General features: G+C 34.3%; 2 protein-coding genes across 2 annotated transcripts in view; both read left to right on the top strand.

Annotated features, from left to right (window-relative positions):
• Positions 1–4,357, top strand: part of LOC114336356 (peroxiredoxin 1) — a 41,338-nt gene extending 36,981 nt beyond the window's left edge. The window contains exon 4 of the mRNA XM_028286708.2: positions 4,077–4,357. Within this exon, the coding sequence (XP_028142509.1) occupies positions 4,077–4,273 (197 nt within the window). The 3' untranslated portion in view covers positions 4,274–4,357. The remainder of the gene's footprint in view (positions 1–4,076) is intronic.
• A 7,451-nt stretch (positions 4,358–11,808) lies between these two features.
• Positions 11,809–12,996, top strand: LOC114336355 (ubiA prenyltransferase domain-containing protein 1 homolog). Its single transcript, XM_028286707.1, has one exon. The coding sequence runs from the start codon at positions 11,937–11,939 to the stop codon at positions 12,927–12,929; it is 993 nt and encodes a 330-aa protein (XP_028142508.1). The 5' UTR covers positions 11,809–11,936; the 3' UTR covers positions 12,930–12,996.
• Positions 12,997–15,792: the final 2,796 nt, after the last annotated feature.

A 15,792-nucleotide genomic window follows, 5' to 3' on the forward strand; every position in this document is an offset into this window, starting at 1 on the left:
TTGATCTTGAGTATCTCATACAATTTGATAACTTCGGAAAGAAAAAGATTAACAAAAACAGGAAAGTATACATGGATTAACTATCTAAAAAAGCTCTATGCAAACTCCAGAAATTACAACATATGAAGATGTCATAATATAAGTAAACAGGAGATTCGAAAAACACTCGAAAAGATGAAGAACAGAAAATAAACAGGCAAAGACAGATAAAACAAAAGTCTAATAAGTCAGGAAATAAAATTCGAAATTATTTATCCTCTGAGCTTTTTAAGTTGGAAAAATAAAGCATAACTGAGTGGCAAAATACTCGACAAGGGAAATCTAAAATTGCATTTCACGTCCTGTCATTCACCGTGATAATAATTTTAGCGAATTTTGCAGCATCTTTTCTTTTCTTTTAGTTTATACTTTATTCACGTTTGGTGGATATTAAAATAAATAGTTCGCTAAAATGATTATCATGGTGAATGATAGGATGTGAAATTCAATTTAGATTTCCCTTGTCGAGTATTTCGCCACTCTGTTATGCTTTGTTTTTCCAACTTAAAAAGCTCAGAGGATAAATAATTTCGAATTTTATTTCCTGACTTATTAGACTTTCGTTTCATAGATGGTGCTAGTAGCATCTTTGGTAATTATTTTGATAATTACCCGGAAAGGATGAAAGGATTTGATTTCAGTTCAGTGCCTCTACCCAGGTGCTCCGATGAGGAAACGGTTATTCCGAAATACGTATAAGCACATAGTAGAGACTCTGTACTGTTATCAAATCTGAATCATATTTTCTTTTCTTTTACAGATAGAACATTAAATACTATAAAACACAATAAAATAGTGGAAAAATATAGAAATACCTAATTCTACCATTCAAAAAATGGAGAAAAACGACCAGAGAACTACATAGGTATAACCTTGTTGAATACTAGGATAAAATTTTACAATAACTAATGAATCTGACAGTAAATTTGGTAGCTGAAAAACAGGGTTTTTGTACTGGAAGATTATGTATAGATACCATATTCGTAATAAAACCAAATTACTGAGAAATCACTAGAGTCTAGAGTATAATAGACCAGCATTTCTATGTGTGATTGTCTGATTGACATGTAGAAAGCATTTGACAGAGTAAAACTCAATGATGTAATTCGTTTTCTGTATGATAAAGAAGTTCCTCTAAATATGAAAATCATTGAAAACATATACCAAAACAACAAATGAATAGATGGAAAATTTACAGAACCTGTAGACATAGGTCACGGAATAAGGCTCATTGAGTCTCTTTCTCTCATTCCATCAATTATCGATGAAATTTTCAAAAGCGTCGCCAATAAAGGAAGCGGATACGGAATGGGAAACAAAGAAGTAAAAATACTCAAAATGAATACAGTCCCTAGAAGATTAGTCAAAACCAAAAGAATTTATTATGGCAATCTCATCTCAGAAAACTAGAGCAATAGTAATCTGCAAAGAATCAATCAGATGTAAAATAGAAATTTATGGCATGAGTATTGGACAAGTAATGGAAATAAAATACATTGGAATTACTCTGTCCAGCTATCAAGAAGTGAGAAATCAAGTACTAAAACCAAATAGAATGACAAGATGTCTTAATAACACTATATGGACAAACCTAATTAACACCGAGATGAAGTCAAGAATTTATAAAGCTAGTGTAAGACACAAAGGCTACTGGAAACGGCAGAGACGAGAGTACTGAGAAAAATTATAGAAAATACACTGGAATATCTAAAGAGGATTGAAGGCATTAACAGAAAATGTAACTAACGCCAGAAAAACCACCATCACGCAATGACTGGTTCGATGCTGAGTGTGAGGACATTACAAGAAGAAAGAACGATGCAAATAAACAGATGCAGCAAAGAAGATCCCGAGAAAAACAACAAAAATATAAAGACCTTAGAAGAGAAGGGAAGTGCATTCATAGAAGAAAAAAGAGAATTTATAAAAATAGAATACTGGAAGAACTTGATGCATTAAAACAGGAAAATCAAACAAGAAAATTCTATAAAACTCTGAATAATGCAAGAAAGGAATTCAAACCAAGGCTAAGACTATGTAAAGATAAGGAGGGGCACATACTCAATACAAAAGGAGAAATATTGAAAAGGTGGGTGGAACACTATAAAGAATTACTTACCATCCTAAGTAGAAGATCCAAATCAACCACCCCCAGGAGCAACCAACACACCTTTAGAGCCTCTATCAATTCAAGAAGTATGGGATGGAATAAAACACCTAAAAAATAATAAATCTCCAAGAAGTGATGGTATGTCCGCGGAACTTATTAAAAATGGAGGTGCTACTTCCCGGAAGAGTGGTGTGTTGAAATCGTTTGCCCGCTACACAAAAAGGGTGATCAATTGGAATGTAGAAACTATAGGGGAATAACCCTCCTTAATACAGCTTACAAAATATTTTCGAGCATCTTATATGATCGCCTAAGTGCACATTCAGAGGAGCTTCTTGGAGAATATCAAAGTGGTTTTAGGCCTGGTCGATCAACAACAGACCAGATCTTTGTGCTAAGCAAATACTGGAAAAAACCAATGAATTCAATATCGACACATACCATCTTTTCGTAGATTTTAAATCGGCCTATGATAGTGTCCTAAGAAATAAATTGTATGAAGCCATGGATGAATTCCACATCCCTGATAAACTGATAAAATTGGTTAAGGCTACAATGTAAAGTCGTTTGCAAAGTCGAAATACAGGGCGAACAATCACAGGCGTTTGAAACGAATGTTGGGCTGCGACAGGGAGATGCGCTGGAGTATCTCCTCTTCAACATAGCTCTGGAAAAGGTGGTCAGAGATGGCCGAATAAACAACCGAGGAAATATTTTTAATAAATCATCCCAAATTTTGGCATATGCAGATGACGTGGACCTAGTTGCCCGCACGACACGCAAGCTAGAAGAAATGTATACCACCTTCTCAAATGCCTTAAAAAATATGGGCCTGAAAGTAAACGAGGAGAAAACTAAGATGATGGCATCAACACCCAACAATAGAGCCAGAAACATCGGTCACCAATTCACTGTTGATAACTCTACCTTTGAAGTGGTGGACAAATTCACATACTTAGGCTCCCTGATCACCAAGGAGAACGTCATGACGGAAGAAATCAAGCGAAGGATAATCCTAGCGAACAAATGCTATTCTGGACTGAGTAGACATATGAGAAGCAGAAATTTAAGCCAAAAAACAAAAATAACCATATACAAAACCCTTACACAATCAGTGTTGACATATGGATCGGAGACATGGACCATCTCCAAGGCAAAAGAAAACCTTCTGCTTATATTTTAACGAAGGATCCTGAGAGGAATATTCGGTGGCATCTGTGAAAATGGTATTTGGAGGAGGAGGTACAAATACGAGGTATACCACAGATATAAACATATATTTGGTGGTAAAGACGTAGTATCTCCTATCAGAATAGGAAGACTAAGATGGGCAGGACATCTAGCAAGATCACAGCATAACAACCCTCCTAGAAGAATCCTTATGTCACAACCTGTGGGACGTAGAAATAGGGGTAGGCCAAAACTTAGATGGAAGGATGGTGTAGATGAGGATGGGAGAAAAATAGACGCAGCAAACTGGCAACAGTTGGCAATGGATAGGACTTACTGGCGTAATAGACTTGGGAAGGTCGAGGCTCGTTCATAGGGCTGTAGCACAATTGATGATGATGATGAACTAACGTACAGTGTATAAACGAATGGACACTAAGTAGACAAAAGAATGGAATAACTACATTATCAGAATGGGGGACACCCGTGTGGTTAAAAGATCACGAATCGGTAGGAGTAGGTATCGTCCAACCGCGCAAAAGATGGAGTGACAACCTTCCATAGAGGTATCATTCCGCCAATGAACAGGCAGAATTGTTTATAAAGAGGAAGAAAAAGAAGTTAGGATCTGTATTACCGGTTGTCCAAATAAATTTCTAGTCTACATTGAAACATTTTTTAGAATAGTATCGACATGTTTTGTGTTATATATGTACCAATCTGTTGAATAATCCATTAAAAAGTGATCGGTTTTTAGGTAACCTCAGACAAATCACCATCAACGACCTCCCAGTAGGACGTTCCATCGACGAGACCCTCCGTTTAGTGCAAGCCTTCCAGTTCACAGACGAGCACGGTGAAGTATGCCCAGTAGGATGGAAACCTGGCCAGAAAACCATGAAACCCGACCCCACTGGCAGCAAAGACTACTTCTCAACAGTAAACAAAAACTAAATTCCCTACTTTATTTACGATGTATTAGGAAGTATATAATCTTCATGTATTATTTTTTTTAAATAAACCGTTTTTTTGGTGAAATATTTGTGCCGAAACCCTTTATTCTGATCCTGGGGGGTTTTATCGGTGGTAATGTACAAAAAAGTTAGGTAAAGACCAGAATCATGTTCAGTATAGTTGCCAACAAATTATTGCAGAAACCGCATGTTAAGGGTGTAGGCGCAAAATTTCGCGCCAATGTGTTTGAAATGCATTCATTTTTTTGAATCCTGAGAAAACTAATGAGCATTTTTGAAAAATTTAAACGCAGAATGAAAGATTACGTTATTACCGAGGGCAGAAAGTCCCTGAAAACCTTCATTTTATTTTAATAAGTTACAAGGCTGAAAAGGACAAAATTTAGTGTGATTTTTAATTTTAAATATCTCACCCAAAAGAAACTTTTTGGTTATTTTAAGGGACTTTTGACCCTCGGTAATAATGTAATCTTTCATTCTGCGTTTTTCAAAAATACGTATTAGTTTTCTCAGGATTCGAAAAAAAAAAATGCATTTCAAGCACATTGGTGCGAAATTTTGCGCCTACGCCCTTAATCCTGTTACAAAATCAATTGTATTTGAGTGGTGTCGAGAGATAAAGAGCAGGTACATATAATAATTAAAGGTACAATAGATTAATATTTATTACTTTCTACATGTGCCGAAACATAACCACATCACTCAAATATAAATGACTTAAGCTGATAATAAGCTTAAGATTAAGGTTTTCTGCAATAATTTGATGGCAACTATACTTCGCCGGTCCGGAAGAAGAATGACGTAAGTGCAAATTCTGTCAATTCCTGTTATTGCGTAATTAACTTCTAAAATACTGTGTACAGATAATACAAAAGCGATAGAACTGTAACTATGTGCTGAGCCACTACAAGGTAGTTGCGTCGTTATTGATATACGCACCATTTTAGACCTTGTTTCAGATGAATAATGACGCAATTGTTAATAGGATTGAAAATGAGGGGAGTAAATTAAGATAATTTAATTCGGACCAATAGGGATAAAAATAAAAGCCATCGCTGTAATAATAAACGGCATACTAAATATTAAAAAATCGTTTTTTGTACAGAAAAATTGTAAAATCGAGAATTACTCCTCATATAATCCCTATTTTAAATATTTAAAAATCGTTTTTTTCTCCTGAGAAAGTTGGCCTTTTGCAGTTACGTCATTTATCTTCCGGACCGGCGAATTGTGTTGTTTATTTCCAAATTTCGGTTTTCCCAGTACTACTGTTTAGTATCAGAAGGGTTATCGCCTTTGTATGGAAAAGGGGACTCTGTACTTGGACGCCTGGAAGGCTAAACCCGGGGAGGGGTTCCAGGTGTCTTATGAAAACTAAAATATAGTAAAACTGGGCAAGTCGTGTCTAATTAAGAAATACAACCAAGATTTATTTATTTTCATCATAACTTCAGTCACTTACATCACTGTCTTGGTTGTTGGTATTATTTTTATTGGGGTCTACTTTCAGTCTATCAAGTATTCTTTCTCTTTCGCATTTTATTATTTCCTTTTCTCAATTTTGTACAATAATGCACAGCATTCTTCCATACTTAAGTAGTAATTCTTCCGAGTGCTTCAGACCACATATTCAAACAATATTGTTGTATCTTGCCATCTCTACATTGTATATGTAATATCGTTTGAAAATGCCCCAAATCAGTTCAATAGGGTTAAAAGGTAATGATAGGGAGGAATTCCTCCCTATCATCTGGAGACCTAGTCTGTCTACCTTCAATAAATCTATCCTGACTACCAGCATTGATAGCCATATCGCACTAATAATACAATAGTGTCGTAACTCAAAATGTTTCGAATTTGACATAACACTATTTTCAGACGTAAAATTCAATTCCCTACAAGTCAATAAAACCGTCATTTTAATAGTGCAAAAAATGAATAAGAGATGGCGCCATAAGACGTTATTCATGACTGACCGACTGTCGTTATCGCCCTCATAATATTGCGCTATTTTTAGTTGCGGCCAACAGTGATAGGGAACGTACGTGTTGCTTTGCTCATCATTTTGAGTTTCCACGTTATTGCTGAATCAGGTATGTAATTTGCGGGTCTACGACGTTTCATCGCCGCCGTTTCGATGCCGCCAGTTCGATGCCGATGCCGGCCGATTCATCGCCAGTCAATTTATCGCTATCTGATATATTTCCGAATTTTCGACAGTTACAATTATTAGTTATTTTTAGTATTAATTAGGAATTCTAGGAAATGCGAGATATGACGGCGATTAAATGGACTGGCGATGAACCGGCGACATCGAAACGGCCGGCGATGAACCGGCGGCATCGAAACGTCCCATTCCGGTAATTTGCATATCTATATTTTGCGTTATTGCATTATTGTTGATTTGAACCTAACCATAACATTGCTGTTTTTCTACTTACTACACTATTACTGATTTACACAAGCACGTTTTAAAATAATATTTTTACTAACGACACTATAATTGGGTCAGTTCATTATTTTTGACATGCTACACTATTGTTGAATCATAACTTTAAACCATTTTTTTATTGTTTGTGAAACATTTATTAATCATCTATTTTTCAATCAACGTATAGGAATAACTCATTTAAAATGTGCAGCAGTGTTATTAAAAAGCTTACTTAATACTAACTATTTTATAAATTTAGAGTTACCACACTCTTCGTGACATTCTTGTTCATTTCGTCAATTACCTATGTTAATAATTACTTAATTCATTTTTAAGGGGGCGATTAATAGCAACAAGTGATCGTGGGCGATTACTTGTTGCTATGGCAACAAATATTGAGGATGGCGAGCATGAAAACTCTTTACCGTTGTTATTCCCACTGGTGAGTACAAATAATGAAACTGGTGCCCAGATAGAGAACAGTGACGTTACGAAAGTACAACCAGCACCTATACCTTCACCATTTACAAGTCATCAAAGTACTTCAAGAAATTGACGTAAACAATGACATTTAGTACAAAGGATGACCTGTTGTGTAAAGGAAAACCTATAGTTTGTTTCGATGTCAAACAGTAAAACCACCAAGTAACCCTTCCTCAAGAAGCTCTTCTTCGAGTAGCTCTTCTACTAGTAGCTCTTGGAAAATGCAGAAAAAATGGCAAATTATGCGGGAAACATGGCAAACAACATACTGGAACCGGAGATCTATGAAGGTGTCGAAACATTTTATAAACGCTATACCACGCGTCGAATTACATTACCTCAGAGCTCAGACGTCACGGGAATATATCCAGTGTGACAAGTCTTTAGCTGATTTATATCGAGACTACAAAGATAAATGTAAAGAAGAAAACTTCAAATCATTTACGTCTGCAACTACTTTTAACCGCATTTTTACTAAATATTTTAACATCTCCCATACACCAAAAAAGATCAATGTGACTTTGTGAAAATTTCAAAAATGCTGATGAGGATGGAAAAAACAGTATTGTTGTGACGTACGAAAACCACTTCAAAGAAAAAGAACTGTCCAGAAAGGAGAAAGAAAAAGACAAAAATGCTAACATACATTCAACAATATTCGCCGTATATGACTTGCAAGCTGTACTGCCAGTACCAAGAGGCCAAGTGTCATTAGAGAAGTAGAATTAACTGTTTTAATTTTACAATGAGCGACAAAGAGTCCGCAAAATTTCCAAAAAACTGATATAAACCGCAGAAAAAAATTAGTAAATCAAATTGTAGTAACACAAAATATTTCATAAATAATAAACTAAATAACTAAAAATAATATTTCATTTCGAACATTTTGCTTAGAACAATACCGTTTTAATTCAAAATTCTTAAATAACTTCACTGACAGTATTTTTAATTAAATAAGAGTACAAAGAATCTTCCTTTAATATTAATTACAAACACATTATGCATTAATTTTTTGTTTACCTGCAATAGGAAGTGTGTAATGAGTTTTTCGTTGATTCTGAAAAATCATCTTTTTTGAGTTACGACACTATTGTATTATTAGTGCGATATGTATATTATATCTGGAAAAAACTTAAACCCAATACTGATAATCATTACCATCGTCATTGGCTGTACAACCTATAATGGGGCTTAGCCTGTTTTAGAATCAACTTCCATTCTTCCTTATCCTTCGACTTGGTTTTCCAATTTTGTATTCTTGACAGTCTTAAATATAGGGCTGGATCCCGCGTACCAATAAACAGTTTATTAACAGCAAGCTGAAAATTTGTTAATAGCTTAACGGTGTCTAGTCGGACAAACTTTGATGAACGGGAACACTGGAACGATACGTTTTAATTGTGGAACAGGTTAACGTTAACACATTGCGTGCAACGCTTTAATCGGGTTACTACTCTCAGGGGCCACTGTTATCCACGGCCATGAAAGTTAGTCATACGTGTATATAAAAAATGAGCGACGTGGCCCCCTGGCGAAATATCTGTGTATGAGCGACGTGGCATGCAATGATGTGTTAAAACTTTCGAACGTCAGACTACGAAAACGTCCCCTGTATTTTGTCGGACAGAACTTCCAATTGATTTGTTACCCTTTCATTAAACTGTCATGCAAAAATCAGACTGCTATTTACCACCAACATAGTTCGTGTAATTTGACAAGTTCTACGTGTCGGACTTATTAAAATGCCCAACATATCTATCAGACAAACATTTTTTCATATATTATATTAAGTTTTCTATTGAATAAACTTAAAAACAACCTGCTAGTTTTCACAATCATAACCTTGTCAGGATGACACGTTCCACAATTAAAACTTCCCCTGTTCCAGTGTTCCCATACATCAAAGTTTGTCCGACTAGACACCGTTAAGCTATTAACAAATTTTCAGCTTGCTGTTAATAAACTTTTTTTTAGTACGTGGAATCCAGGCCTAATAGTTTTCCACCGCTTATTTAAATATTTTTTGTTATTTTGCTTTTATTTGTCGTTTCTGTGTTTATAGGTGTGGGGATCTGAAGATACCGAAGCGAAAAGAAAGACTCGTGACGAAACTAATAAAATCTGCGAAGAGGAATCTGCTCATAAACGTAGAAAAGTATAGAGATGGAACACGATATGAAGATAATATGTGCCATTGATGAATTATTATTCATTTAAGATTTCAGATACCTCGAATTTGTTACTTTTTGTATATTTCTTAATAAACAATTTTCATAAATTCAGTTCTTATTTAACTTAAAGATATGTGCTTTTATAATAATCTCTGTAAATTAGAAATAGAGAAACGCCATTGGAAAGTTTAAGACTAAAAACAAGAAAAGCAAAAACACGTTCCATAGAGGAAAGAAGAAAAGCCAGTTCAACATTACGAGACAAAAAAGAGGAAATTTTATGAAGATATAGAAGAAAACTAGAAACAATAATCTAATATAGTGGAACCTCGATAACTCGGATTAATCGGGACCGCGGCCGATCCGGGTTAGCCGGAGAATATGGTAAAAATTAATAAAATACGGTATACTTACAGATAAACTCCGTTAGAATTGAAATAACATGAAATATGTATAAATATGCACAGTACCTACACCTACACATCTAAATTACTAAAACACGCAAACACAAACCTAAGCAAACGGAAGCGAACAATACAATACTGTATTCATACAGTCACAATCGGAAGGATGTTTTGTTATTATGTATTAAGAACAGTGAACACTAAGACCATTGATTAAAAAAGAATTTTTTAAATAGTCTTTCTTAAACAATGCTAACACAGTTTGAAATAAAAAATAAAGGAATACTACAGACAGGTGCCTGTTGTTTCTGCCGGCTTGTGCCATGAGTCATTTTTACTATCGTATAGTTCAAATTACACAAATACACATTATCTCTCAAATATTATATTACATACATACATTTTTATTGTTGAAATGTTTATCTGATAATTAACTATTTTCATGGGAAATAAGCCACAATTAAATTGAAAAAATAATTTTATTAACATTTCAACGCCCAGAACGGGTGTCATTGTCAAAATACAAAATATGTACTGAACATCAAAATGTTTATCTGATGAAAATCGGTCCGGGTTAGCCGGACTTCCGGGTTATCGGGGTTCCACTGTATTAGAAATTTATATCAAGGAATTAAACATCAAAAAGGAGAATATTACAAAGATAAAGAAGGAAAAATTATATTTGATGATCAAAAAATATAAATGATGATGGAAACATTTTAAGAAAATTTTAAACCGGAAGTAACAGATAATGACAATGAAGAAAGCACATAATAGAAATAAAAAAAGACAATTCAAGATAATGATGAATATACAGCCAGTAAACCAAGCCATGAGCCTTCTTGGCTTGAAGTTGAAGTGCTAATATAAATACGATGAAAGAATAATAACGGAGGTGTACTGGAACTAATTAAGAACTGATAAATGGTGGTTACGAAGAACCCAAGACCAAGGGTTAGACAAAACGTAACAATTAATGAATACAACTTTGAAGTCGTCAAATAATTTAAGTACCTGGGAGCGATCATAACATCTGAAAATAAAGAAAAGGACGTGGCAGCCAGGATCATTGGAAGAAACATGGCATATTACTCAACAATGACCGTACTTAAATCAAAAATACTCTCAAGACCAACAATAATAACAGTATATAAGACAATAATTCGTCCCACAATGACGTATGGAAGCGCGACATGGACTCGGAACCAGCGCGGGAAACGACAAAATTACTGGTATACTTAACAGAAAGATACTGCGGACTATCTATGGGCCTTGCAGAGAAGTGACAACAGGAGAATGGAGAAGAAGACACAATGATGAACTCCAGACAGTATATGGAGATGAAAACAGTACGCTACATTAAAGCAAACCGAATAAGATGGGCGGGCCACGTGCTAAGATCGAGTGACGAAAGACTTCTGAACGCCACATTCTGGGAAAGGCCCGATGGCAAAAGGTCAGTTGGTCGACCAAGAAAGAGATGGAAGGACGCAGTAGCCAGTGATCTACGCAAAATGGGAGTACAGCAATGGGAAATAGCTGCTCAGGACCGACAGCAATGGAGGGAAATAGTAAACGCAAACGCGGCCAAGACTCACATAAAGTTGTAGAGTCAAATGATGATGATGATGATGATGATAATTCTCTGAAGAAATGGAAATCCAACAAGACTGGTACTATCTGTCTGCTGATGTTAGCCCAGGAAGCTAGATATCCTCTTCCTGTCTTCTGGTAGCCCGCAGATTTATTTAAGGTATCATTCAAATGCATTTCTTGAATTTTACATCATCTGACAATATACAATAGCTGATATAAGATCAAGTATGTTCTCAAAACTAAAGCGCAAAATTTGCAAAATTTTGAACAGACAAAACAGGAGTTTGGAATTTTTTGTTGAAACTTTCAACCAATGAGAAAAGTAATTGATATTGCCTAACTACACTGGCGACAAGTTGACCAGTTTTGACACACAACGTCAGAATTAGATAGGTGTCCTGTGCGTTTGCCATGTCAGATAAAAATTTATTGACACTTGACAGTGACAGATGACAATAAGAAAGAATGAATGAAGGGCAAAATAGCTTTTCATTTTAATATTATGTTCAAAAATAAATTTACTTAGACAATCCATAAAATTAAGGCAACTCCGTAATTATGACAGAAACATTAGCAGCCGAAGAAAAACCTTTAACAAACAATGGACGAGCAGCTTCTAGTCCCGTACCAACTAAAAGAACATCTGGAGGACTGATGAAACTATCCAGTTATGTGCTAGCTCTTCGACCATGGTCTCTTAGTGCAAGTTTAATTCCAACTCTATTAGGATCGACAATAGCTTACAAATATCCAGGGTCTTCGGATTTTAATTATATAACTCTATTTTTTACGATATTAACAATTATATCAGTGCATGGGGCTGGTAATGTAGTGAATACATACTTTGACTATGTAAAGGGCATAGACAATCGAAAATCAGACGATAGAATTCTTGTAGATCATATATTATCGAAGGATGAAGTTGTATCGTTGGGTGCTATCTTATATTTCGCAGGATGTATTGGATTTATTATATTAGCGAACATATCTCCAGCAAAAATGGAACATTTAGCTTTAGTGTATTTTGGGGGCTTATCGTCAAGTTTTTTATACACCGGGGGCATTGGTTTTAAATATATAGCTCTAGGAGATGTTTTGATTTTAATTATTTTTGGGCCTATATCAGTTTTATTTGCATTTATGTCACAAACAGGTCACGTCGAATGGGCTACGATTTATTACGCCTTACCTTTAGCTTTAAATACAGAGGCTATATTACATAGTAACAACACTAGAGACTCAGAGTCTGATAAGAAAGTAGGCATTGTTACGCTAGCTATAATTATAGGACATACAGCTTCTCATGTTTTGTATGCGTTTTTGTTGTTTACGCCTTACATCATGTTTATGGTCGCTTCATTGAAATATTCTAAGTGGTTTATGCTACCTCTCGTCACGTTACCAGGGGCATTTAAAATCGAGAAGCAGTTCAGATCAAAAGATATTCATAGTGTACCAAAAAAGACTGCAAAATTGAACTTATTTTTTGGAGTGCTCTATGTAGTGGCTTGTAGTATGGTTTCGACATTGCCATATGTTACTCAGAGATAGATCTGTATTTTCTTTTTATTTATATTATTTTTTTGTACCGTACTTAATAAAATTCTTTTAACTAACAGTTTCTGTTTAAATTTTTTATAAACCTTTGATATACTCATCCCGAATTAATAAATATTCCAGTTTTCTACATTGTACTGTAACAATGAGTTGTCATTTTATGTTTGTATGCTCAGGACCTTCTAAAGAGGACAGTAAAAATTAACGGAAATATTTTTAGTAGTGCTCCAGCACAGTGGATCAAATAAAAGTTTTTTTGATCTGTATAGTTCTTGATTATAAGCAGAACAGTTGTCATTCTCTGTGCCTGCAATCCAATTGTTTCTCTAAATATTTCTCTTTGATATGCCATTTGTGAATTTAATCATTCAACATCGAAGAAGATGTGAGGGCTATAGTTTCAAAGTGTAGGTACATGTTTCCTAAATTTTCAGAATAACCTCTTTCATAGGAACAATTAAATGTCATTGGAGATAGTACGTTTTGAATTTAAGTCTTATTTTCTGCCTTCAAAATTCATTGGATAATGACTATTTTGAAAAGAGATTTTCTATTGTTTCGATCCAGGGCTAGAAACTCAACGTAATGCAACATCTATCTAAATTTTTGTGAAATATGGAGATTGTACACTTTGAAACTATACCCCTCATGTGTTTGTTTGGAAGAAGAACGGGCTGGACAGGTAAGACTGGAAGAAAATTTTTGATAAGACTAGAGCCCACATAGCATTATTGGTGCCAGTCATAGATAAGGTATATATATGGTGCCAGTATAGTATGTGGTCTACCCGTGCATAGGTATCTATTATAGTATGAAGAATAAGCCAATTATGTGGCTTAGTCCCTACTAAAATAGTAAATTGATATGATTTAATAAAGTATTTAATTCAAATATTTTTTCTGATTTATGCGTTTTATTCACTATGTTAAGTACATATTTTTGCTGTCACTGTACACCTGTGCGGCTAAACAGCACCATAATCTTTTCCCAGAGGGCTTGCACACAATAATGAAAATGTTTAGAAAGTGAATACAACGCATTAATTGGAATAATTAATATCTGAATTTTACAAATTAATACTTTATCATACCAATTTACTATTTTCGTTGGGATAAATCCAATATGGGGTTATTCCCAAATAAAATAGCAAATTCATATGACAAAGTATTTATTTATTTATAGGCACAGCAAATTAAGATTAACTTATCACAATTATTTTAAACAAAACTCACAAGTATTTACAAAATCCTTAACTACCCTAATAGACCAGGCGGGATCTGTGAAAAAACGTCTGTTTTTGGATGTGAGAGGTGGCATTCGAATTTTTGCAGATAAAGTTTGATGACACCTTCAGTAATAATAATTGACTTATGCTCCTTCGCAAATATGCACGGAACATTAATAAAAAAATGAAAATATTTTTTTCTGCTTTCTTTGCTTATAACTTTAAAACGATTCGTTTTGGAACAAAGTCGTAGAGAAATAAAACAAAGATAATTAAATTTTGTATGATATACGACTGGTCAAAAATGTCTTAAGGTATTACCTTTTCTGCAATATAGAAATAAATACAAAATAAGGGGACAAAGTACGCCCGTTGTTATTCAATATTTCTTAACCACTTTGGTGGCACTTAGAACCTTAGTAATTGGCTTAGAAAATTCTTATAACTTACTTAAACGGTCTACCAAATTTCATTAAAATCGACCTAATAGATTTTGCAATCTAAATGTTTTGAAAAAAGTTCAAATTTTTTAAAATCTTTCTGAACAAAAAGTAGACCATTTAGAAGTTTGCTAATTTTTTTTACATATAAAGAGGTGCTCTACCTATCTAATATACTTTACAGAATTAAAATCGAATTATTTAAGGGGCCTCAGCAATGTTTTAAAATTATAAATAATTTTTTGGCTTTGTTTAATAATAAAAAAATTAATTTTTAGCAATGGAAATAATTAAAACCGATACAATTTGACATTCATTAAAATAGGACGGCTGCGTTGGATGGGACATGTAGAAAGAATGGAATGAAGGCGAAATACCAAACAAAATATTCAAACAGATGCCAGTAGGAAAAAGAACAAGAGGAAGACCGAAGCTGAGATATGTAGAACAAATAGAAAATGATATAAAAACCTTAAAAATAAAAAACTGGAGAAAAAAAGCACGAAACAGATCAGAGTGGAGTAGAATCCTGGAACAGGCCAAGACCCAGAAAGGGCTGTCGAGCCAATGATGATGATGGTGATGATGATAATTTGACTTTAACTTTCAAATGCTGTCAGCAGAATTGCTATTTTATTTTTTATTCAAAAGTTATTCGCGTTCAAAAATTGCAATTTTTCGTTTTTTTGAAAGTTCCACCGCGTTTATCTCGAAAACTATGCATCCTACGAAAAAACTTATAAGAACATTTTTTGCTGAGAATTACCCAAGAAATACAAAAAAATGTTTTATTTTGTGAAAAATTGATGTTATGTAATTCCTCAAGTTCTTTGTTTATAACAATCTTATCGACATTCGGATCAACTGTTACCCAAAAAATTCGTGTTTTACGGGTCAAAATACATAAAAAACTTGTGTAAGTCCATCTAAATAAAGGAGTCCTTAGCACCCTCTCCTGGTCACAGCACTAATTTGTTTATAAGCCAAAAAATTGTTTATAACTTTAAATCATTGTTGAGGTTGCTTAAATAATCCGATTTCATTTCCGAAAAGTGCATTAGATAGGTGGAGTGCTCCTTTATATGTAAAAAAATTGACAAATCTTTTTATTTTCTAGTTTTTGTTGTGCAAGATTTTAAAAAATTTTAATTTTTTAAAAAAGTTTAAATTGCAATAAAATTGTTATGCAAAA

Source organism: Diabrotica virgifera, chromosome 7, assembly GCF_917563875.1.
Source record: "Diabrotica virgifera virgifera chromosome 7, PGI_DIABVI_V3a".
Lineage (NCBI taxonomy): Eukaryota > Metazoa > Arthropoda > Insecta > Coleoptera > Chrysomelidae > Diabrotica > Diabrotica virgifera.